Below are 25,837 nucleotides of genomic sequence, written 5' to 3'. Positions count from 1 at the left end.
ATTTTGGATCGAAGATTCGGGGGTCACCAGTTCTCTCATTTCAGGAAAATTTTACAAAGTAGGTCATAGCTTCAAGTTTGAGTATTTGATTCCCCAGTCATTAAAGCCTTTAGGAAGCAACATGTTTTATCTTTCCTAAAGCCAGAGTAGGGTCAGTCTATCTAACATCACTTCTCTTTCTTTGTTTTTTCCAACTATTTCACAAATTCAGAGGTGGTAAAACCTGGTGGTTAGAGCTTGCACTTCAGACTCAGACCAGACCTCAATTCCAGACCGTTGATGGCACTTAATAGCCATGTAACTTTAAGCAATTTATTTTTCTTTAAGCTTCATTTTCCTTCTCTATAAAATGGGGATAATAACGTCCAAATTATGGGACTGCTGTGGAAATCAACGTGATAACACAGAGAAAGCACTCACCTATCGACTGCCACATAATGAAGACCCAGTAAATGTCAACTGTTGTTCTGATAGTAGTAATTTAAAAGTTCAGATTATAGGTACTGAGCAGGTTATGTTCTGATACTAGAGCACCTAAATACAGATCACCTGTATTTATCCAAATACTGAACAGACCCACTATTAGGACCTACTTTCTAATCCCTTTCTTGATGACAATGACAGTTAACACTGTTGAGGACCTATCAAGTGCCAGACACTATGGTAGGCACTTTGTGTGATCCCATTTAATGGTCATAATGCCCTGTAAGGCAAGTAGCATTAGCTTCAGGCTACAGTTGAGGAAACTGAGGCTTCGAGAGGTAAAGTCATTTACCAAAGAGCACACAGCTAGTAAACGACATAAATGCAGTTCATTCAGAGATATGTGGATTCCAAAGCCCATGCTCTTTTTGTCATGTGTTGCCTTATCCTCCCTCCGATGATATTTTGTCTGTAAGAAACTAGATGCTTTCAAATGGTCTTTCAAGTGCAATATGGGTCTCCACTCATAACTGAGGGTCAGCTTTTGAACTACCCACTGTATATTAAAAAAGGTATTCCACTTAGTCCTGAGTGGAAATATTCCGATGTGACTGAGGAGCTGGATGAGAGAATGAATAACTCACGGAGGCTGAATCCAAGAAAAAGTTAAGAGGCAGGGCTAAAGACAGGACCCTGGGGGCCAGTTCAAAAATAATGCATGTGGTCAGGCAGTAGAATGTCAGAGCCTAATTTGTAATGAAGGAGCATTGTCAAAAGACAAATAAAAACAAACCCAGCATTTGTTTATCTAAATTCACCTCCAGTTAACGTGCATATGGACACTTTAGCTGCTGGAGTCCATAGAAGAATTCTCCAAGCTTCAAGTTCCTCAAGTGTCCACGTGTTCTCTAAATGTCCAATACAGAATGGCAGTGGTTCTTCTGAGTTTCATCCACCAGCCAGTGGAATGTTTCCCAGTGAGCCATTTGTCTCCAGAGCACAGTAAGTTTCTTCAAATTTCCTTGAAATAGAAAAAGGGGGGGAGTCAAAAATAAGAGATATAAATCACCACAATACCAGCTAATATTTAATAACCATTTGCTTTATGCCAAGTATTAATGCTAACTGCTTTACAGTCTTATTTGATCATCATACACATAAAAACACTTTAGGGATTATGAAATTAAGAGTTAGAGAGATTAATATTCTTAAAGTCACACAACTACAAGGTGATAGAAGGTTCAAACCTAGGTCTGTTCTATACAGAGCCCAGTCTCCTATATATCATGCTATTCTGCCTTACAACCATTTAATTCTCTGTGTGGATAGATAGATTCCCATATGGCAACAATGTCCATTAGAAGTAAGAATTCTCACTAAAGAATAGTTTTATTTCCCACATAACAGACAACTATTAGACCAAGATGTACTGGCTACAAATACCAACACGTTAAAATATTTACTGAACTTTGATCCCTGTTAAAAATGCAAAATGACGGGAATTCCCATTGTGGCTCATGGTTAACGAATCTGACTAAGAACCATGAGGTGCAGGTTCAAACCCTGGCCTTGCTCATGGGTTAAGGATCTGGCGTTGCCATGAGTTGTGGTGTAGGTTGCAGACGCGGCTCAGAACCTGCATTGCCGTGGCTCTGGCATAGGCAGGCAGCTATAGCTCCAATTAGACCCCCAGCCTGGGAACCTCCATATGCCTCGGGGAAGCGGCCCTAGAAAAGGCAAAAAGACAAAAAAATAAAATAAAATAAAGAATGCAAAATGAGAGAAGTCTGCACATACTTGTGGAAAAACTAAAATATCCTTTATTGGGAGTTCTCATCATGGCAGAGCGGAAATATCTGACTAGGAACCATGAGCTTGTGGATTCCATCCCTGGCCTTGCTCAGTGGGTTAAGGATCCAGCAGTAATGAGCTGTGGTATAGGTCAGAGATGTGGCTTGGATCCCATGTTGTGGTGGCTGTGGTGTAGACTGGCAGCTACAACTCCAATTAGACCCCTCACCTGAGAACCTCCATATGCCTCAGGTGCAGCCCTAAAAAGACAAAAGACAAAAGACAAATAAAATAAAAAATCCTTTATTCATTGACATTCAGGATTCCAGTGAAACCCAAATAGTTTAATTCAAACAAATATACAATAAGATTTGACAAAAGAAATATGAACTAGACCCAACCAAGTCTCCTAAGTAATCTTTCTGCTGTACCACCATCTGGATTCAACCTTTTCTAACAACATATTTGTCTAAAATGTAAATATCCAGATAATAAACTAATACTGTGATGTACTGCATAATAAAACTAAAATTAAGGAAGAAAAATTTAGTTGGGCTTTGACAAATCAATAATTGCAATTTAATCACAATTCCCTTATAGATGTATGAGTCAATTAATCAGATTTACTCATGATGCACTTACAGAAAACTTAATAGAATGCTAATCAACTGTCAATTTCAAGTTTCCCAGAAAACCATCTAATGCAAAATACTTTTTAAAATGTATATAACTTTACAAGTCTGGAAATTTCAGAAATAATTGCTTCCAGAATTATAGTTAGTTTTTTAAGAAAGTGGTTTTAAAGTAGATACATCCTTTCTCCAAATTAAATCTAAGGGGATGGAGGCATGGTGCAGTAGAAACGAATCCGACTAGGAACCATGAGATTGTAGGTTCATTCTCTGGCCTTGCTCAGTGGGTTAAGGATCTGGAGTTGCCATGAGCTGTGGTGTAGGTCACAGTCGCAGCTGGGATCTGGCGTTGCTGTGGCTCTGGTGTAGGCTGGCAGCTGTAGCTCCAATTAGACTCCTAGCCTGGGAACCTCCATATGCTGCAAGTGCAGCCCTAAAAAGCAAACAAAACAAAACAAAAACTCTAAGGAGATTAATTTTTTCATAAGTGTGAAGTGATGAGTTTAACTAACTTTAGCATATGGAGGTTGAATCAGAGCTACAGCCACCGGCCTACACCACAGCCACAGCAATGCCAGATCTGAGCCTCGTCTGCGACCTACACCACAGCTCACAGCAACTCCGGATCCCTAACCCATTGAGCAAGGCCAGGGATCGAACCGAAACCTCATAGTTCCCAGTCAGATTCATTTCTGCTGTGCCATGACAGGAACACCCAGAACACTTCTCCTTTAAAAGATAGGAATTAAAGGAGCAAATCCAATATGTCACTTGTTCACCTATCATGCAAAGCACATGCTAGGTACAGGGAAGCAAAATGACCGACATGGACCCCAGAGTTAAGAATTTCTAATTTCTACAGAGTTCCCGTAGTGGCTCAGTGGTTAACATACCCGAATAGCATCCATGAGGATGCAGGTTTGATCTCTAGCCTCGATCAGTGGGTTAAAGATCCAGCACTGCAGACGTGGCTTGGATCCTGCCCTGCTGTGGTTGTGGTGTGAGCAGACTCTGATTCAACCCCTAGCCTGGGAACTTCCATTTGCCCTAAAAAGACAAAAGACAGGAGTTCCCATCATGGCTCAGTGGTTAACGAATCTGACTAGGAACCATGAGGTTGTGGGTTCGATCCCTGGCCTTGCTCAGTGGGTTAAGGATCCAGCTTGCCATGAGCTGTGGTGTAGGTCACAGATGTGGCTCAGATCCCATGCTGCTGTGGCTCTGGTGTAGGCCGGCAGCCACAGCTTGGATTAGACCCCTAGCCTGGGAACTTCCATGTGCCACGAGATCAGCCCTAGAAAAGGCAAAAAGACAAAAAAAAAAAAAAAAAAAAAAGAATTTCTAAATTCTGAGCAGTTTCTCCAATACAAATACTTTTGACAGGAGAAAAACCTTAGCTAGATCATTCAGCGAGCTCTTTTAGGTTGCAAATTAAAAGACATATATATAAATACATTTGGCATCTAGTCCTGTTGTTCAATGAATGACTTTGAGAAATCATTTCCCCTCTCTGAGGCTCCATTTTTCTCATTTATAAAATAAAAATTTCGACCAGATAATCTCTAAGGTTTTCTAGTCCGAATAACTGTGCTATCAATCCAAAAAGTGGCTCTTCTTTTCTTGCCTGGTTTCTAAGCTGATTAGCAACACCCTATCTAGAGCAATTTTGGTGGAATAAAATAAATTCTCCTTGCTCCAAGGACTCTTCTTCTACCTGCTAGCTCACATCTGAAATGCTCTCTCCTGAGAGTCATTTTATGACTTTAATCCCTGTTATACTAAAAATGATCCAGAAAGATATTTCAGCATTTAATCAGTACTTTAAGTCTTCATGTGATGGGACAGAGTCTCAGATTTGTTATGAGTGGAGCAGTGGGCAGGGAGGGAGGGGGGAGATATGATGGTTGGAAAAGGCTGGAGGAGGGGATCTAGGACAATTATCAGCAGCCAAATCTCATCTAGTTATTAAATGAATTCGCTCTAAACTAGATGAACTAGATCTAGATCTAAAATTAGATCTAGTTCTAATTTTGCCTACACCTGGGCAATGGCCAAATGAAGCCAATGCAGTTAATGTCTTGCATCAGGGCCGATAGGCTGTGAGGGCCCATGTATGCTCCTATCCAGGCCAGGGATGGGGCCAACAGTCCAGTCCTGAAAAAGGACAACCTGTGATGTGTAGCCACTAACAGAGGAGTTGGTGGGATAAGACCCCAATCCCTGCTCAGATCCCTACCTACTGCCCTGCCCCCAGATTAGACTCCAGGCCACCAGGAAGCAGAAGCATAGTTCTAAAATGCCCTTGACTTTCTCTGGAATGCTGCACTCATGGCTGTAGAAATGGAATTAATTTCTCTTTGCTTTTTATTTTGATTTTTGTTTTTAAATTTAGGGCTGCACCACGGCATGTGGACATTCCCAGGCTAGGGGTTCAATCTGAGCTGTAGCTGCCGGCCTACACCACAGCCACAGCAATGCCAGATTTGAGCCATGTCTGTGACCTACACTGCAGCTCACAGCAACCCACTGAGCGGGGCCAGGGATCAAACTGTATCCTCATGGATGCTAGCTGGGTTCTTAACCCACTGAGCCACAATGGGAACTCCTAACTTCTGTTCTTTACCAACTGTTCTCTCTTTCTCTCCTCTCCTTAATTCCCTCCCTCATCACAAGAATCTTTTTTTTTTTTTTTTTTTGGTCTTTTTGCCATTTCTTGAGCCACTCCCGTGGCATATGGAGGTTCCCCAGCTAGGGGGCTAATCAGAGCTGTAGCCACCAGCCTACGCCAGAGCCACAACAACGCGGAATCTGAGTTGCATCTGCGACCACAGCTCATGGAAATGCCGGATCCTTAACCCATTGAGCAAGGCCAGGGATCAAACCCACAACCTCATGGTTCCTAGTCAGATTTGATAACCACTGAGCCACGACGGGAACTCCGACAAGAATCTTTACCTTACTTATCCCAACCCTCTCCCTCTGTTGTATTTTTTTTTAAATAATTAGTGTGAAGAGTTGTGAAGATATATGATGGATATTACTCAGCTTTGGAAAGGAATGAGATCCTGAAACATGCTTACAACATAGATGAACCTTGAAGATATCATGCTAAGCGAAATAGGTCAGACTTAAAAGGACAAATATTGTATGATTCCACTTATGTGAGATACCTAGGGCAGTTATATTTATAGAGATAGAAAGGAGAATAGTGGTAACCATGAGCTTAGGGAAAGGGGAATGAAGAGTTAATGTTTAATGGGTAGAGTTTCAGTATGGAATGATAAAAAAAATGTTGTGGTGATGGATAGTGCTAATGGTTGTACAACAATGTAAACGTACTTAATGCCTTTAAATTATGAACTTAAAAAATGGTTAAAATGGTAAATTCTATGTAGATTCTATCAGACACACACAAAAAACTGACGGGTCAGCAACTTTGCCCTGCTTATAAGCTAGATTAACCTGCTACAGTTTCAATAATGCTGACAAGACACGGGACACTTGGGTCAGAGTTAGACAAGACACGGGACACTTGGGTCAGAGTTAAAGTACTTACTACTCGCAGCAATAGCAGAAGCCAGAGAGTAGCAGCATAGTTACCAGTTTGACAGCCCCCACTTCCCACAGGGCAACATGAGGAGGGCCTGGTGACACTGCACACACACTGGGTTGCATTATGAGAGGGGAACTTTGAGCTCAGGGAACCAGAATATTCATAATAAGCTGTAAACCTGCCTGCCCTTAGCTCCAGAGGCAGGCTTCTCTTTATCACACTGGAGAGTGGGGCGTGCCTGCCTTTGCCCTGGAGGGAGACACTTTCTCTGTGTTCAAAGGTCCCTGAAGAGGTAGTCTAGGACAAAGGAAGCCAGAGGCTTGCTTGCAAGACTTGCAGAAACCTGATAGACTCATGGGGAACTGTCTCCCAACAATCAACATATGATATTTTTACAAATAAATAGTAGTTTTTTTTCCTCCTTCTAAAACGAGAACCAGACTAAAGAGCAACAGATATGAATTCTGAATTTCTCCTGATTTTAAATTTCCTTTTAACAGTTTTACAGAGGTATAATTTACGTACCATAAAATTAATACTTTTGGAAAGTTCACTGAACTTTTAGTAAATTTGTACAGTTGTGCAACCATCACCAGAATCTAGTTTTAAAACACTTCTATCACCAGAAAAGTTCCCTAAGCCAGTTTGCAATCAGCCCTTAGTCACTTTCACAACCCAGGCAAGCAATGACCTGCTTTCCGTTCCTGTAGTTTAACCTTATCTAGAAATTTTGTACAAATGAAATCATATAATAGGTAGTCTTTTGCGTCTGTTTTTTTTTTTTTTTTTTTACCTAGTAAGATGCTTTTAAGATTCATCCATGTTGTTGCATGAGTCAGCAGCTTGCTTCTTTTCATTGCTGAGAAATACTTCATTAAAAGATACATCAGGGAGTTCCCGTCATGGCTCAGTGGTTAACGAATCTCACTAGGAACCATGAGGTTTCGGGTTCAATCCCTGGCCTCGATCAGTGGGTTAAGGACCCGGCATTGCCATGAGCTGCGGTGTAGATCGCAGACGAGGCTCGAATCCCGCGTTGCTGTGGCTGTGGTGTAGGCCGGCAGCTACAGCTCCAATTGAACCCCTAGCCTGGGAATCTCCATATGCTGCAGGAGTGGCCCAAGAAATGGCAAAAAGACAAAAAAAAAAAAAAAAAAAAAAAAAAAGATATATCATATTTTGGAGTTCCTGTCATGGCTCAATGGTTAATGAATCCAACTAGGAACCATGAGGTTGCGGGTTCAATCCCAGGCATTGCTCAGTGGGTTAAGGATCCAACATTGCCGTGAGCTGTGGTATAGGTTGCAGACTCGGCTCAGATCCTGAGTTGCTATGGCTCTGGCATGGGCTGGTGGCTGCAGCTCCAATTCGATCCCTAGCCTGGGAACCTCCATATGCCGCGGGAGTGGCCCAAGAAATGGCAAAAAGACAAAAAAACCAAGATACATCACATTTTGCTTGTCTGTTCCTCCATAAATGTACTTCACATTATGTCCAGTTTTGAGCTGGTCTGAATAATGTTATCTTGAATTTTTAAATCAATTTTTCCTTATATAGTTAACCAAATTTGGTGTGACAGAACAGAAGCATCAAAATACTGACTAAAAAGTATTGCTATCTAGCAGTTACACAGTACTTATTATTTGCCAGGTAATATTACAGATGTTTTATATGTATTAACTTTATTCTACCTAACAATCTATAAGGTAGGTATTATTATCATATCCTTTCCATTGATGAGAAAAACTGAGCACAAAGTTCAATAACTTGTTCTAGAACACATAAATAAAATGTGTTAAAGCTAGGATTTAGATTCAGATAACCCATATCTAGAGTTCATATGGTTAACCAATACCCAATTTTTCCTCATAATTCAACCATTTCTGACAAAATTCTGTTTTTCTCAATTCTTCTAATATTGCAGATACACTTTTATATTTGAGGCAGGCATGTGTCTCCAAGTATTCATTATGTTCTGTGTTCTCTTATTCTCTCTTTCATATCCTGAGTCACCTTTCCTCCCTTAGTCTACACTGAAGCAGAAACAAAGACGCAAAAAATCAAATACCTCGGAATACACCTGACCAAGGAGGTAAAGGACTTATATGCTGAGAACTATAAAACTTTAATCAAAGAAATCAAAGAAGATGTAAAGAAATGGAAAGATATTCCATGTTCCTGGATTGGGAAAATCAATATTGTAAAAATGGCCATACTACCCAAAGCAATCTACAGATTCAATGCAATCCCTATCAAATTACCCAGGACCTTTTTCACAGAACTAGAACAAACAATCCAAACATTTATATGGAACAACAAAAGACCCAGAATTGCCCAAGCAATCCTGAGAAACAAAAACCAAGCAGGAGGCATAACTTTCCCAGACTTCAAAAAATATTACAAAGCCACAGTCATCAAAACAGTGTGGTACTGGTATCAAAACAGACAGACAGACCAATGGAACAGAATAGAGAACCCGGAAATAAACCCTGACACCTATGGTCAATTAATCTTTGACAAGGGAGGCAAGAACATAAAATGGGAAAAAGTCTATTCAGCAAGCATTGCTGGGAAACCTGGACAGCTGCATGCAAAGCAATGAAATTAGAACTCACCCTCACACCATGCACAAAAATAAACTCCAAATGGCTGAAAGACTTAAATATAAGACAGGACACCATCAAACTCCTAGAAGAGAACATAGGCAAAACACTCTCCAACATCAACATTACGAATATTTTCTCAGGTCAGTCTCCCAAAGCAATAGAAATAAGAGCAAAAATAAACCAATGGGACCTAATCAAACTGACAAGCTTTTGCACAGCAAAGGAAACCCAAAAGAAAACAAAAAGACAACTTACAGAATGGGAGAAAAGAGTTTCAAATGATGCAACGGACAAGGACTTAATCTCTAGAATATATAAGCAACTTATACAACTCAACAGCAAAAAAGCCAATCAACCAATGGAAAAATGGGCAAAAGACCTGAATAGACTGTTCTCCAAGGAAGATACACAGATGGCGAGCAAACACATGAAAAAAATGCTCAACATTGCTGATTTTAAGAGAAATGCTAATCAAAACTACCATGAGATACCACCTCACACCAGTCAGAATGGCCCTCATTAATAAATCCACAAATAACAAGTGCTGGAGGGGTTGTGGAGAAAAGAGAACCCTCCTGCACTGCTGGTGGGAATGTAAATTGGTAAAACCACTATGGAAAACAGTATGGAGATACCTCAGAAATCTATACATAGAACTTCCATATGACCCCGAAATCCCACTCTTGGGCATCTATCTGAACAAAACTCTACTTAAAAGAGACACATGCACCCGCATGTTCATTGCAGCACTATTCACAATAGCCAGGACATGGAAACAACCCAAATGTCCATCAACAGATGATTGGATTCAGAAGATGTGGTGTATATACACAATGGAATACTACTCAGCCATAAAAAAGAATGACATAATGCCATTTGTAGCAACATGGATGGAACTAGAGAATCTCATCCTGAGTGAAATGAGCCAGAAAGACAAAGACAAATACCATATGATATCACATAACTAGAATCTAATATCCAGCACAAATGAGCATCTCCACAGAAAAGAAAATCATGGACTTGGAAAATAGACTTGTGGCTGCCTGATGGGAGAGGGAGGGAGTGGGAGGGATCGGGAGCTTGGGGTTATCAGACACAACTTAGAATAGATTTACAAGGAGATCCTGCTGAGTAGCATTGAGAGCTATGTCTAGATACTCATATTGCAACAGAACAAAGGGTGGGAGAAAAAATGTATACATGTAAGAATAACTTGATCCCCTTGCTGTACAGTGGGGAAAAATAAATAAAAAAATAAAATAAAAATAAAAATAAAACAAAGACGCAAAAACAAAACAAAGCTTCAGGCTTAGCAGTTTCAAATATAAGCTAACTTTCCTATCCTGCTCACTAGATAAGACTGAGCCTAGGAAAAAAGACAAAGGAAAAAGCAGGGTAGCCACTAGAACGGGCAAGCAAGGACCCATAGAAGCATGGGGATAATCCTCCACCCAGAAGAAAATGGACCTTTGATGGAAAGAGCAAAGGAGTAGAAGGAAAGGGAATAATTTTCCTCAAAAATGAATCTTGAGTTCCCTCGTGGCTCAGCAGGTAAAGGATCTGGCATTGTCACTGCTGTGGCTCTGTTTACAGCTCCGACTTGACCCCTAGCCCAGAACTTCCACATGCTACTGGTACAGCAAAAATAATTAATTAATTAATTAATTAAAAAATAAAAAAAAAGAACTCAACTCTGGAGACATTAAGCTAAATGAAGTAAGTCAGTCACAATGAACACACACACATGTTGTATGATTCCATTTATAGGAGGTACTGAGGTAAAATTCATAGAGACATAAGGTAGAGTGGAAGTTGCCAGAGACTTGGGTGGTGGAGTGGTGGAAATGGGCAGTTTCTGTTTAATGGGTAGAAAGTTTCCATCGAGGATGATGTAAAAGTTCTGGAGGTGGACGGTGGTGGTGCTTGCACAACAATGTGAATGTACTTAATGCCACCAAAATATGCACTTGAAGATAGTTAAGATGATAGATTTTATGCTAGGTGTGTTTCATCACAACTTATAAAAAATGGATTCTTCTGATTCATCACTGTTCAGCATGGATAGCCCACCATTCAGCAGTCCTGGACATTGATAACCCCACTCCCCTCAAAGGAGATGGGAGACTTGGCCACCTGGTGAGGGGAGAAAAGACCTGTGCCCCTCCCATGGGGGAACTCAGTCCTGTTGGGAATTTCTCAATGAGGGCAGCAATGGACATACCACCACCACACTTTGTTCTCATCAAGTATAAATACTATGTTCTACTTTATCTGCAGATAAACTTTTTAAAATGATTAATAAAAAAATTAATTAAATAAATAAAAATGATTAATAAATGCATTGTGCTATTCCACCATAATTTGCTACCTGGTCTATAGATGTTGGCCACATGGCTGATTTTAGTTATTCCCCAAGACTAGAAGTTAGAACTAGGAATTAAGAGCATCTTCGTTCTCAGCTCAGCTCTTTTATCATATCTACGTATGCGTTCCCTTTGGAGGTGGCCTTTTAACCCCTTTGGCTCTGTTCCGTCATAGTTCCCCTAATGTAGTGGGACCAAAAGTGTGGATCTTCATTCTGGCTACATATTAGAATAACCTGCGGAGCTTTTAAACTATACTCAGGCTCAGGTCACATTCCAGGACAATTAACTCAGAATCTCTGGGCATGGGAGAATGAGTGTTTTTAAAAGCTCCCAAATGATCCTAATGTGCAGCCCTGGAGGAAAAGTAACCTCCTAGGTCCCTTTCAGTTCTAAAATGATGAAAGCCTCTGAATTAAAAAGAACTATAAATATTTCATACAAATGAAATTTTCCTTTCTATTACCTCCTTGAGAAGTACTTCCCTAGAAAGCAACCACAAACTGAAGGGTATATTTTGTAAGATGCTATTTGGAACGAGTAAGCTAGTCTATAATGCCATCTACCAAGCACGAATGTACACTTTCTTCATTGCTCCATCAATATTAGAAAGTATAATTTTATTTTAGTAAGTTTAACAAATGTGATATATATCTCATAGCTATTTTTAAATGTATTTTTAAAATGCATGGTGAGGCTGGACATTTCCTTCAATGTTAGCTAACTATTTGGTTTTCCTCTTGTGTGAGCTATCTTTCAACCTTTGCCACAGAGTTGATTATTTTTCTTGAGATAATTATTAATCTCTTAATATAACAATAAAATAAATTTTAAAATAAGATAAAATAGCTACCATTAATTGATACCAACTGTATGCTAGATACTGTATCATGTTTTACACATATTATTTCATTTATTTCTTACAAAAACCCTAAGGCAGTTATCATCTCCAAGTCATGAATGAGAAAACTAAGGTTCAGAGCATAACATTAGACAATTTACCTAAAGCCACACAGCTAGCAAATAGGAGGGCTGGCATTTGAACCCAGCTCCATCTGGCTTTAATGTGCCATTTTCTTTATTGGACAGGAAAGTCCTTAATGCCAGCCCTGCTCACAGCACCTGTTGATGTTTTCTGTACCATGCCATTCCTGCTCTCTGACCACAGGTAATGGGTCATTTCAGACCCAACCATAACTGATGTAAATCCTGGCCAGCAATCTATGATATACGGCCTGGGCCAAAAATGTGAGTCAGGCCAGTCACATTCCTCTCTTTCAAATTTGATTTTGGAAATATTGAGTGTAAACATACTTACCAGAAGGAGCAAAAGTCAAAAGGGTTGAACCAAAAAATGCCATGAGTATATCTGGAGCTAGAGAAGCCAGGGCAAGCTGAAATATGAGGAACCAGAAACTAAATTAGCAGAGAAAGACGGTTAATAGAGAGAAAATGCAGCAGATGCTCTTAAAGAAGCAGCGGTTCACTCAGAGAACAACAATTTGATCCATGAGAGAAAAACAAGAGTCTGTCCCTCAAGTAACCTCTGTTTTCAGTAACTGTCCAGCTTAGATCCAGTTCATATATATCCCTAACATACATATCATTTTTCTAGAGCTAACTAGACTATGTCTCTGTTCCTTGCTATCAAATAAGCCAAATTAAAACATTCTTTTTATTAATTTTTAAAATATTCTGGATAGCAAGCTTTTTTCTCATATTTGTCACAAAATATTTCCATTTCAATTCTTTCTTTTTTTTTTAATTATATTTGACATGTGTAAAAATGGAATCACCAATCTTAGTAACACTTTCACAAGTCAAAAACTTATATTTGTGCAAACTACAGTGACAGCAGATTTGCAGTTGTCTGGGGATGGGGGAGGGGAGAAGTGGGAGGAGCTGGGAGGGATGGATCACAAACAGGCATGTGGAAACCTTGGAGGTGAAGGATCTCTTCAGTATCTTGATTGTGGTGATGGTTTTACAAGTGGACATGTGCATCAAAACTTAACCACACTACACACTTTAAATATGTGAAGTTTACTTTATGTCAATGAAACCTATGTTAAAATCTTTTTTTTTTTTTGTCTTTTTGCCTTTTCTAGGGCTGCTCCCGCAGCATATGGAGGTTCCCAGGCTAGGGGTCTAATCGGAGCTACAGCTGCCGGGCTATGCCAGAGCCACAGCAACGCAGAATCCGAGCCACATCTGTGACCTACAGCACAGCTCACAGCAATGTCGGATCCTTAATCCACTGAGTGAGGCCAGGGATCGAACCCAAAACCTCATTTTTCCTAGTCGGATTCATTAACCACTGCACCACGACAGGAACTCCCTGTTAAAATCATTTTTAAAAACATATTCTTCTCCCCAACTAACATACTTATCCAATTCTGTTTCATTCAGCTTATCATGCTTTATGCTTTATGCTTAACTAGAACTCACCTGCAATTTATTGTGGTATATACTATGAGAGTGTATTATGTTTATTTTTCTCAGTTTCAATATTCTATTTTTCAACTGCATTTCATAAACAATTACTTCTTTCATCATTGTTTATTACACTGGGAAAGTCATGTGTTGAGCCTATGATTTCTCATCAATTTCATGAACACTTTTCATTCCTTGGGCAATTTTTCTGTTTTTTCATTTATTTATTTATTTATTTTTTGTGGCCACATCCTCAGCATGTGAGGTTCCTGGGCCAGGGATCAAACTCGTGCCACAGTTACGACCTGTACCACAGCTGTGCAAAGCCAGATCCTTAGCCCACCGCACCACAAGGGAACTTCCCAATTTTTCTGTTTTTAAACCTAACACTCTTTGGTTTGGAGATTTGGAATGTTGTTCCTTTGTAATATATGCAATGTTTTAAAGTCATGTAAAGGATTTTACATTAGGCAAGGACACTGATGTAGTTTATACACATACACTGTTGTTCTCACTCACTTACAGAATATAGATCTTATGTGACTGTTAAGTATTATTTTAATTAACATCTGAAGCATTTTATATGAAAATAATTCAAATAGAATTACTATAAGAGTTATCAGACACAACTTAAAATAGATTTACAAGGAGATCCTGCTGAGTAGCATTGAGAACTATGTCTAGATACTCATGTTGCAACAGAACAAAGGGTGGGGGAAAAAAATGTAATGTATACATGTAAGGATAACTTTATCCCCTTACTGTACAGTGGGAAAATAAAATAAAATAAAAAAGAATTACTATAAGAATTAATATAGTAATATAAAAGACTTTATTCATTGTTTTCCCCTGCCTTGGACAATAATTTTCATTGGGCTTATATATCCAAATAAGATCTAACCTGTCTGTGGCTAATCTGGTCACCTCAACTAGATTAGCCACAGACTAATACCAGGAAATTTTTCATCCTGGACCTAGCAGGCCATACAAAAGTTTGATAACATTCTTCTGGTTGAGTTTCAACATAGGACTACTTTCATCACCTAACCACTTCTTTAATCTCCCTTATTTTTTTCTAACACCTTTGTACCTTTGCCCCCAAGTTCTTAAGGTTTACAGTTTTAACACAGGTTTATTGAGCACACATAACATGCCTGGCACTGTACAAGGTACTGGGAAGACAAACAGAAGAAGGCACTCTTGAGAAGTATGTCTACCTTTGTATCATGGTTCTTTGCCTTGTAGCGAGTAATGAATTGTGTAGCACACAGTTAGACTCTGAAGAATACTGACCTTGGGAAAGCCCCTTCGGACATGACCTCTGGCTCTTCAACCTTTCAGGGATTCCTGGGCAGTGCTGCCAAACCAGTACTAGAATGCTTGGCTGAATCAGGTGCGACACCAAAGTAGGTATTCTGTGTTAACCACTGTTACGTTATAAGACATGGAATCTGCCCACACAAGTTCCTTTCATTTACCATTATTTCTCCAGGGGAAAGAACTCAGAATTGGAAGTTACAATACACTTACAGGTGGCTGGCAAATCAAACACTAATTTCAGTGGAAATAGGTCTTAAGAGAAAGTCTGCATGAGACCATAGCGTCTCTTTTGCTGAGAAGAACAACAACAAAAATAAGTCAATATTTTGGGTAATATTCTCACTCCAAATTATTAACACAGTAATTCTTACCAATGATTAGAATGTGTCAACAATAAACATCCCTGCCTTTTATCTGCCCCAAAATATGACCTTGGGTAGATTATTAACCTGACTAAGCTTCAAGTCCCTCATCTGTAAAATGGAGGTGACAGTAACTATCTTGCAGAGTAATAACTGAGAGTTAATAAAACATGTAGCAGAATGCCTGGCTCTATAAATCATAATAACAATAACAATTCATTATTTATTACCATTGTTAAAAGTACACATTGACAAAACTTCTGCTCAGCTAGTGTAAAAGTAATGCAGGATAGGAGTTCCCATTGCGGCACAATGGTTAATGAATCCGACTGAGAATCATGAGGTTGCGGGTTCGATCCCCGGCTTTGCTCAGTGGGTTGAGGGTCTGGCGTTGCCGTGAGCTGTGGTGAAGGTTGCAGACGCGGCTCGGATCCCGTGTTGCTGTGGCTGTGGCGTAGGCCGGTGGCTACAGCTCTGATTTGACCCCTAGCCTGGGAACCTCCATATGCTGCGGGAGCGGCCCTAGAAAAGGCAAAAAGACAAAACAGAACAAAACAGGATATATTTACAAGCCAGTTGAGAAGCAAGTCAGGCATGAAAAAGCAGAGACCAATAAAAAAGGATAGGGCTATTTTTCAGTGCAGTAGCATGTTAAATATAAGGTTCGTTTTACCTCAGAATTTTGGCATATGTCCAGAGGCTGAGAACATTAGCTGTCAGAACATCTATTCAGGACACGTTACAAGACTGTGAAATCAACTTTATGACACCCAGTCAATGTTCCCCCTTGGGAATTATGAGGCAAGATCACTATCTAGACCCAAGAGTTTCTAGAGAGACCAATATCCGGAATTCTTTGGAGAAAGATGTTGGGATTTCGTGCATCAATTCCACACACATTGTATAAGGATTGGGTGGTTCTTCTCACAGCACTTTGAAAATATTACTGCCGCACCTTCGGCATGTATGGTTACTGGAGGAAAGCAAGCTTCTGGTCTAATTTTTGTTCCATTGTAGGCTATTTGTCTTTTATCTCTGGAAGTTTTCCTATTTTCCTTTACCCTTGATGCTCTGAGGTTTCACTGTTTTGTGACTTGGTATGGATGTATTTATATTTTTCCCGGTTCATCTTCAGGGCACTTTCAACCTGAATGAAAATTTTTTGCCTCTTTGTCAATTCTGAGAAACTCTTAACTCATTATCTCCTTTAATATGTTTCCCATAATTCTCATTTTTATCTTCTTCCAGATTTCCCTTTTTTTTTTTTTTTTTTTTTGGCTTTTTAGGGCCACACCCATGGCATATGAAGGTTCCCAGGCTAGGGGTCTAATCCAATCAGAGCTACAGCTGCCAGCCTACGGCCACAGTCATACAATGCCAGATCAGGGCCATGTCAGCAACCTAAACCACAGTTCATGGCAATGCTGGATCCTTAACCTGCTGAGCAAGACCAGGGATTGAACCCGAAACCTCATGGTTCCTAGTCAAGATTCGTTTCCAATGTGCCACAATGGGAATGTCCCAGATTTCCTGTTAAATATACAATTATCAAAATATATCATCCCTGACTTCTGACAGCTTCTTTATACTTTTATCTTCTTGTCTCTGTGTTGTTTTAATGAATGTCTCCATTACTGTCTTCTAGTCCACTACCTCATAACATCCAAAACTGTAACTCTCATTTCCTAATATCTCTATACCCCATACTCCAAACTACTTCTCCCCCATGTTCCTTATTTCAATGATTGGCACTACCTTCTGTCAGAAATCTTGATTCTTCCTTCTCCTAGGCCTACCTTCTGCTATTCCTCTGTGCTACCAGTGATTTTAAAACAATACAATTCTGAACACATGAATCCTATACTTAATCCCATTACCTTCAGAAAATGGCTTAGATGCCATTCAGAATATGGTATCTACTTACCCCTTTGGCCTCATATTTCTACCATCTTCCCATCATATTCTACCTTCCAGCTCTTCATTTAGTCAATATGTATTTTTACTTACTAAGTGCCTATAAAATATGCTAGTTACTGCTCTGAGCCTTGGGGATACTTCAATACACAAAGAAAGTCAAAAACCCTGTCTTCATGGAACTTAGTAGGAGATATAGGCAGTAAACAAAATAAATAAGGCACTTGGCTTTCACTCAGTGAGGGCGTCAAGCATAACATGATCTAACTTGTGTTTCAAGAGGATTACTCCTTGGCTGTGTGGAAGTACTATGTAGGAGGACAGAAGTAAGGAGACCAGTTAGAAGGCTACAGCAACAGTCCAGGCTTAAAAGAGATTACCTTGCTCTCTAGAATGGTCGCGGTAGAGGTGGTGAGACAAAATCATGTTCTCATATATTTTTTAAGAACTTAATCAATAGGTCTGCACTTAACTGCTATTCTAGACCCTGGAGAGACTTTGACTAATAGATCAGATGAAGGTCATGACAGAAAAAAGATGGCAAAGATAAATCAAAGGTTTTTGGCCTGAGCAACTTAAAGGGCTGAACTGCCATTAATTTAGCTGGCAATTATGACAGGAAGAGCAGGTTTTGGAGTCTGGAGGTTTAGGTGCCTAGTAGACCTCCGCATGGAAATGTCAAGTGAATATTTAGATACATGAGTCTGGAGTGCAGGGCAGAGGACTTGGCCAGAGATACATACTTGGGAGTGATCAGTGTCTAAGTAGTATTTACAGCCATGAAAGTGGATGAGATCAGCTAAGGAACAAGTGTCGACAGAAAAGAAAAGAGAGCCAAGCACTGAGTCCTGGGCTACAATGAGGAATTGGGGAATTTAGGAAGCACTGGCAAAGGAGTAGCCAGGACAGTGAGGCATCTTGGAAGCAGAGAAGAAAGTAATTCAAAGGTGAGGGAGTAATCATCCTGTCAAATTTGTTTGAAGACTGAGAATTGGCCATGACGACACGGAGGTCACTGGTGACCTTGATAAGCACAGGTTGGTGAAGTGGTTGGGAAAAAAGCCTTATTACAAAGAGTTTAAGAAGAACTGGAGCCACTGAGTATAAGCAACTCTTTTGAGGAATTTTATAGAGGGGAACAAAGAAATAGGACAATAGGTAGAGGAGGAAAGTTTTTTTTTTTTTTTTTTTTTCTTTTTAGGGCTGCATCCGTGGCATATGGAAGATCCCAGGCTGGGGTCCATTTGGAGCCGCAGTTGCTGGCATACCCCACAGTTACAGTAACAGTAGATCTGAGCCGTCTGTCCTACAGTAGCTTTTCCTATTGTTGCTATACCACAGTTCATGGAAACACCAGATCCTTAACCCACTGAGCAAGACCAGAGATTGAACCCTCATCCTCATGGACAGTAGTTGGGTTCATTACTGCTGAGCCACCATGGGAACTCTTTTTTATTCAACTTTAATTCTAATTTATCCTTTCCCTCCCCCAACCGCCTTTCCCCTTTACCCTTTGGTAACCATAAGTGTTATGGAAATAAGTTCATTTGTATCTTTTTTTTTTTTTTTTAGTCCGCATGTAAGCAATATAATATATTTGTTTTTCTCTGGCTTATTTCACTTAGTATGATAATCTCTAGGTCCATCCATGTTGCTGCAAAGGGCATTATTTCATTCTTTTTTATGGTTAATATTCCATTATATATATGTACCACATCTTCTTTATCCATTCATCTGTCCGTGGACATTTCGGTTGTTTCCATATCTTGGCTAGTGTAAACAGTGCTGCTGTGAGTATTGAAGTGCATATGTATATGCCCAGGACTGAGATTGCAGGATTATAAGATAGCTCTATTTTTAGTTTTTAAAGGAGCCTCTGTACTATTCTCCATAGTTGCTATACCAAGTTACATTCCCACCAATAGTGTAGGAGGATTCCTTTCCTCCATATCCTTTCTAGCACTTACTATTTGTAGACTTCTTGATGATGGCCATTCTGACTGGTGCTAGGTGATACCTCAACGTAGTTTTGATTTGCATTTCTATATTAATGATGTTGAACATCTTTTAATGTGCCTCTTGGCCACCTGTATATCTTCTTTGGAGAAATGTCTATTTAGTTCTTCTGCCTGTTTTTTTGACTGGGTTATTTTTTTGATAGAAACCTGCATGAGATATCAGTATATTTAGAGATAAACCCCTTGTCAGTTGCATCATTTGAAAATGCAAATATCTTCTCCCATTCTGTAGGTTGTCTTTTTGTTTTGTTCATGATTTCCTTTGTTGTGCAAAAGATTTTAAGTTTAAATAGGTCCTGTTTATTTTTGTTTTTATTTCCATCACTATAGGAGAAGGTGGGTTTTTGTTTGTGCTACAGTAGTTTTCTATTGTTGCTACAACAAATTACCACAAATCTAGTAGTTTAAAATGATGCAATTTAATTATCTTCAGTTGTGTAGAGCAGAAGTCCAACTTGGTCTCACTGGGCTAAAATCAAGGTGTCAGCAAGACTAGGTTCCTTCATAAAGGCTCTAGGGGAGAGTCTGTTTTCTTGCCTTTCCCAGCTTCTAGAGTTCACTTACAATCCTTGGCTCATGGCGCCTTCCTCCTTTCTTTTTTTTTTTTTTTCTTTTTTCTTTTTTTTTTCTCTTTGTGGCCTGCAGCATGTGGAAGTTTCTGGGCCAGGGATGGAAGCTGCACCATAGCAGTGACAACACCAGACACAACCTGCTGAGTTACAAGGAACTTCTCCTTCCTCCATCTTTAAAACCAGCAATGTTGCATCACTCTGACCATTTTTCCACAGTCACATCTCTCTCTGATTGTCAAATTCTGCCTTCTTCTACTTTTAAGACCCTTTGATTATACAGTGCTCATCGTGATAACACAGGACAGTCTCCCTATTTTAAGGTCAGCTCACTAGAACCTTAATTCCATTCTTAATTCCCCTTTGCCATGGAATCTAACGTAGTCATAGTTTTCAGAATTAGGACATGGACATCTCCAGGGAGCCTGCCACATATGGGAAACATTACAGCATACTTATTGACGGGAATAATCCAATAAAGAGAGAGAGAACATCATGATGCAGGGGAAGACAGAATCCTTAAGAGTGACATGAGTGAGAAAATGGAGAAACTGGTTTTCCATAGGAGCAAGGAGGCCTCCTTAACAGGAGGGGGAAGACAACATATTGGGACAGATACTGGCTGGTGGTTAAATGGGGTATGGGAGCTTGTGGGAGTCATTTTTTTCTCAGTGACTCAGAAACAAGGTCATGAACTGAGAGCAAGAATGGGAGAAGGTGTTGATGGTGTGAGAAGATAGAAGTTATAAAAGTGACATCTAAGAAGTTGCATAAAAGAACTAGGGGAATGACATGAATACTTAGGTAGCATCAGGGGCCCACTTGAGGTCTATGGTCATCCCTTTTTTCCTTTTTTCTTTTTTGGCTGCACCTGCAGCATATGGAATTTCCTGAGCCAGGGATCAAATCTGAACCCCAGATGTGATATATACAACAACAGATCCTTAACCCACTGTGCCACCTGTGGTCATTATTTAAAGTGTGGCCATTCAGATTGTTTCCTCCAGCCAGGTAGATAAAACATTGGTACATCAATTAGTCAGGTTAGGTTAACTGCTCAGCAAACTCCAAATCTCAGTGACTTAATCAACCAAAGCTGATTTCTCACTAAGAAATTTACATGGATCATAACTCCTAATCCACACAATGATTGAATAAAATGGATACTATTATTATGCCCTATTCCAGATGGAGAGGCTAAAGAATTAATTGAAGTAAGCCTAAACCATAATTTTTGTTTCAGATATTAGTTTTATTTGGGAATATTTTAAAATATTTGCCTTATAAGATTAATTCAGAAAATGTAATTTAGTCACTATATTCATTAACATATAGTTCATTAACATATAGTTCATTAGAATCAACTATGTTACACTATGTATTTCAAAAGAGTTTATTATGAATCTTTGTCTTTTAACAGTTGCAGTAGCATTTCTTCAATTAACTACAGAGACAGGAAACTTATTTTCTAGGTAATTCTTATATATTTTGGTTTGGTTTACTCAGATTCTCTCTTCTTGCATCTTGTTTAGTTTTTTTTTTTTTTTTTTTTTTTTTTTTGTCTTTTTAGTACTGCACCCGAGGCATATGGAGGTTCCCAGGCTAGGGGTCCAATCCAAGCTGCAGCCACCGGCCTACACTACAGCCACAGCAACGTGGGATCCGAGCTGCATCTTCGACCTATGCCACAGCTCACGACAACACCAGATTCTTAACCCACTGAACAAGGCCAGGGATCAAACCCACATCCTTATGGATGCTAGTCCGGTTCATTAACCGTTAAGCCATGATAGGAACTCCGAATTTTAATTTTTCTAAGCATTAACTATCTAGCATATTTTTTCAGATTAACTAGTATGGAAATAATGAATTTCTCCAAATATTATTAATTCCACATTATTTCTTTTATTGCATATCATTCCTGAATTTAGAAATATTTGTGACTTTTAAAAAACAGCAGTTCTTTATGTAGCTTTTAATACACTATTTGTAGCTTTGGTGCTTTAGCTAACTTCCATACAGATTAACTCAAACACCTTTACTTCATTTAAAAGAAAGGAGCTCCTCCTACTGTTTTCCTGAATTAATGCTAATTGGTACATTCTATTTCATGTACAAAAAATTAGAATTCCATTTATATAGGTAATATCAGAATGTAAGCCATGACTCTTAGCATTCAAGTTTCTTAAATAAAATAAAAATTGTACGTGATCATTAGGAAATTACTGACTTAGATACTAAACACAAGTTCAATCATGCTTCTTCGTTGTTTGGGTATGGAGTCTCCCTCTTTGGACCAACAGAGAGAGCACAGTATAGTAAAACAAAATGCGGACTTTGGGTCAGGACACATACTAGCTATGTGCATTTGAACAAGTAACAAATTACCAAATATGTATCGGCAGCCATGCATATTTAGGCATTTTATTAGGAGTTAGAGGTACCTGAATAAGAAATACTGGCCCCTGTCCTCTCTTATCTCTTCCCTGGACAAAGAGAGGCATGAGTTATAATCCCGGTTCTTTTGTTGCCTTTTGGTAATATGTGCAAGTCACTACAGTATTTGAGCCTCAGTTTCCTAATCTGTGAAATGAGGGTAATACTTACATCTCATAGGGTTATGCAAAAATTAAATGATAAAAATGCTTACATAGAATACTAGTACATAGTAGGTACGTATTAATTTGAGTTCCTTTTCTCTCTCTGTTTAGATCTAATCTTAGGGGGAAAAAGGGAGCCTCACCTTGAGTCAGGAGCAGTAGTGTCCTTTTAGTGTAATTATAGTACCCCCTACGTAACTGAATACTATATACTGAGTTCCCGAAACATTAGTACAGGAGTTTTCCCACCCTTGGCACTGGTGACATTTTTCAGTCGAATAATGTTTTGTTGCAGGGGGCTGTCCTGTGCATTGCATATGTTTAGCAGCATCCCTAGCTTCTACCCATTAGATACCAGTCGCAGCTCCTTGGTTACAAAAATCAAAAATGTCTCAAGACATTGCCAAATGTTCCCTTGGCGGGGGAGAAGTCATCCCTGGTTGAGAACCTACACATTAGTGGATCATAAATTCACATATACTAAGTCTTGAGGAGCATTTTTAAAAGTTAAATGGCAAAAAATCAAAAAGAATACTCTAGAAAGTACTGCTTACTGATATAAGTTATGTGGGTTTGGGTCAAAAATTTGAAAGCTACTGTTGTATACTTAACAAAAACTTTCATATAAATGAACTCATGTAATCAGAAAATACCACAAAATAAGCAAGGTAGATATTACAAATCAGAAAATTGAGCCTCAGACCGGTTGAGTGACTTGCCTTCAGGGTTATTCAGTCTCTAAACTTTTAATGAGAAGATGAAAAGGAGATTGTCACCTCGGGGCAAAGATCTCCTGTAAAGTCCAAAAGGGCAGAGATACCAGAGTGAGAGGTCTTTGGTGGTGGGTCCAATCATTAAAATTGAATATCAAAACATAATTTGGAAATTTGAATACCATTTTATCAAGATTTTATTTTTCCTCACTGCTAAACTTTGCTACCCACAGTTAATTGGGGAATAAATAAACGAATGAATGAACATGGACCACACAATTCCTGCTAGTCTTCAATCAGCCAGCCCCCGCCCCCCCCATCACTTCCAATCAGGCAAGTTGCTCTCATTAGCTGGAATCTTCCTCTCCTCTCCTCCCCACTGACTTCCAGAATCAGCTCTCAATAGTCCTCCGTGGGATTTTCTACAAGTCCCCAGAGAGGCTGATTTCCTCCTCTATGTTCCTTCTGTAAACCTTATCTAATTCTGCTGTAATGATCTGTTTCACGTTTGTTCCCTGACACTCCCTGTGCCTTTGGCACCCTTTCTACACCCTCCCCTGTCATCCCAGAGGTAGCAACTATTTTCTATTTCAAAAGCCATAAAAAGCACAGCACTCACCACAGTGCTTGGCAGTGTAGCTGCTGCTTAATACCTGTCAACTGAGTGGCAGACAGACGCAATGAGGAGAAAACTTAGCTGCCCCTTTCACCATATGGGACAGTTTTCTTTATGAAGGACAAAAGTGCAAGCCCCAGCGCCCCCTGGTGACAGGCCACCGCTCCGTGGAGGTGTGTGAGCACTGCAGGGTGCAGGATGCCAAGCCAGGCCCCAAGACCCATCATCTGCAGTCCCTGACCTGGGCATCTGGAATGTGTCACTGCCCCATCTTAGACTCTAAGCCATCTAGCTCTGAGTTCCCACCTTTGGTGATAAGAGTCGCTTAGGACCCCTGTTAAATTGACAGCTACCCAGAAGCTGCCCTAGATTTTTTTTTTTTTTTTAATTTTTGTCTTTTTAGGGCCACACTCGCGGTATACGGAGGTTCCCAGGCTAGGGGTCCAATCAGAGCTATAGCTGCTGGCCACAGACACAGCAACACCAAATCCTTAACCCACTGAGCGAGGGCAGAGATCAAACCCTCAACCTCATGGTTCCTAGTCAGATTCATAACCACTGAGCCATGACGGGAACTCCTGCTCTAGAAGATTCTGATTCAGCAGGTTCGAGATGGGAGTACCCAATATTTTGTATTTTTAGATAGTAGCCACCCCCTTCCAAAGGATTCTCACTATTAAAGCTGTTTAGTAAACTAATCATCTTTGTTTCAATTATTCTGGAGAATTAGGAGAGCTACTTATTTTTCAGTGACTTGGCCTCTAAGTGAACTTTGGAATATATTATTGGTTAAGAGACTGGTGTTCCCAAGGTTCAGCGGTTTAGAACCCAGCTAGTACTCATGAGGATGCAGGTTCATCCTGGCCCCCATTCAGTGGGTTAAGGGCCCTGCCTTGCCATGAGTTGTGGTGTAGCTCGGATGGCAGACGCATCTCGGATCTGGTGTGGCTGTGGCTGTGGTGTAGGCCAAGAGCTGCAGCTTCAATTTGACTCCTAGCCTGGGAACTTCCATCTGCTGCAGGTGCGGACCTAAAAAGACAAAAACAAAACAAAACAGAGGAAATGCTCCTGAGGTCTTTGAAGGTGTAGCTTAATCACATCCCGAGTGCATTACTCTGCAGCTTTTACCTTTCTTGTCAGCAGGGTGAGAGCGGCTTTCGAGGGGACCCCAAGCCTCAGAACTGCTCTGGCCTGGTGAGCCAGACCAGGCTCCCAAGCCCGGCTTTGGGGTGACCTGGAGTGTCATGGGCTCCAGCCCACTCCTTCGTCGCCGCACTTGCCAGACTGGACAGAGGAGGGCAGAATTGGGCGACGCAGTGTCTGAAGCTGTGTTGGGAAAGGAGAACTGAGAAACTATAGGCCAGACTTCTTACTCTTTTCACCAGGCACCCTGAGAGGCATGGGCGTGGTTAGGAAGCTCCACGCTGTGGGTCGCGGGTCTTCCCTCAGAGCCCGATGGAGACAGGTTCTCCCTGTTGTCGGGGACTCAAGAAGCTCCGGTGGGAAACAGAACCCCAAACTTTCTGAAGAGGGAATAAGTCTTCCGCCTGCCTTGGCCTGAGGAGATCCTTCTGGGGCAGAGATAGTGGCCGCTTCGCTGGGGGCCCCCGGGACTTCACAATGTTTGCTCCTGACGGAGGGGCGCGACCCTTTATAAAATAACATGGTACACAGAAATCAAATCTCTCGCCTAAAGGCCTCATCTTGAGGTACGCTAGCCGTGCTGGACCCTCAGGAGAACCAAAAACTCCCAGGTCAACCTGAGGCGAGCCCCAGGCGCAGGCGCAGGACTGCTCGGCGCCAGGGGCCGGGCACTCGGAGGCGGGGCGAAGGCCACTCACGTGAGCCGCGAAATATCTCCGCGATTTCCCTACAAGGACTTCGGCTGCCGAGCCCCGCCCCTAGCCGGGCTTTGGAATGTGCG

At 40.4% G+C, this 25,837-nt stretch overlaps 1 protein-coding gene across 1 annotated transcript; it reads right to left on the bottom strand.

The window, feature by feature from the left end:
* Nucleotides 1-1,115: 1,115 nt before the first annotated feature.
* Nucleotides 1,116-25,691, bottom strand: LOC146402743 (uncharacterized). Its single transcript, XM_084964287.1, has 3 exons — nt 25,287-25,691; nt 12,687-12,762; nt 1,116-1,444 (listed from the first exon to the last, which is right to left on the bottom strand). The coding sequence occupies exons 1-3, from the start codon at nt 25,576-25,578 to the stop codon at nt 1,372-1,374; spliced, it is 441 nt and encodes a 146-aa protein (XP_084820413.1). The 5' UTR covers nt 25,579-25,691; the 3' UTR covers nt 1,116-1,371.
* Nucleotides 25,692-25,837: the final 146 nt, after the last annotated feature.

The sequence above is a fragment of the Sus scrofa genome, chromosome 6 (genome assembly GCF_054392235.1).
Source record: "Sus scrofa isolate SSC_HxYL_T2T_F1_AM1 chromosome 6, Sscrofa_HxYL_maternal_Yorkshire_Landrace_v2.0, whole genome shotgun sequence".
Lineage (NCBI taxonomy): Eukaryota > Metazoa > Chordata > Mammalia > Artiodactyla > Suidae > Sus > Sus scrofa.
This window is presented reverse-complemented; position numbering and strand designations above follow the sequence as displayed.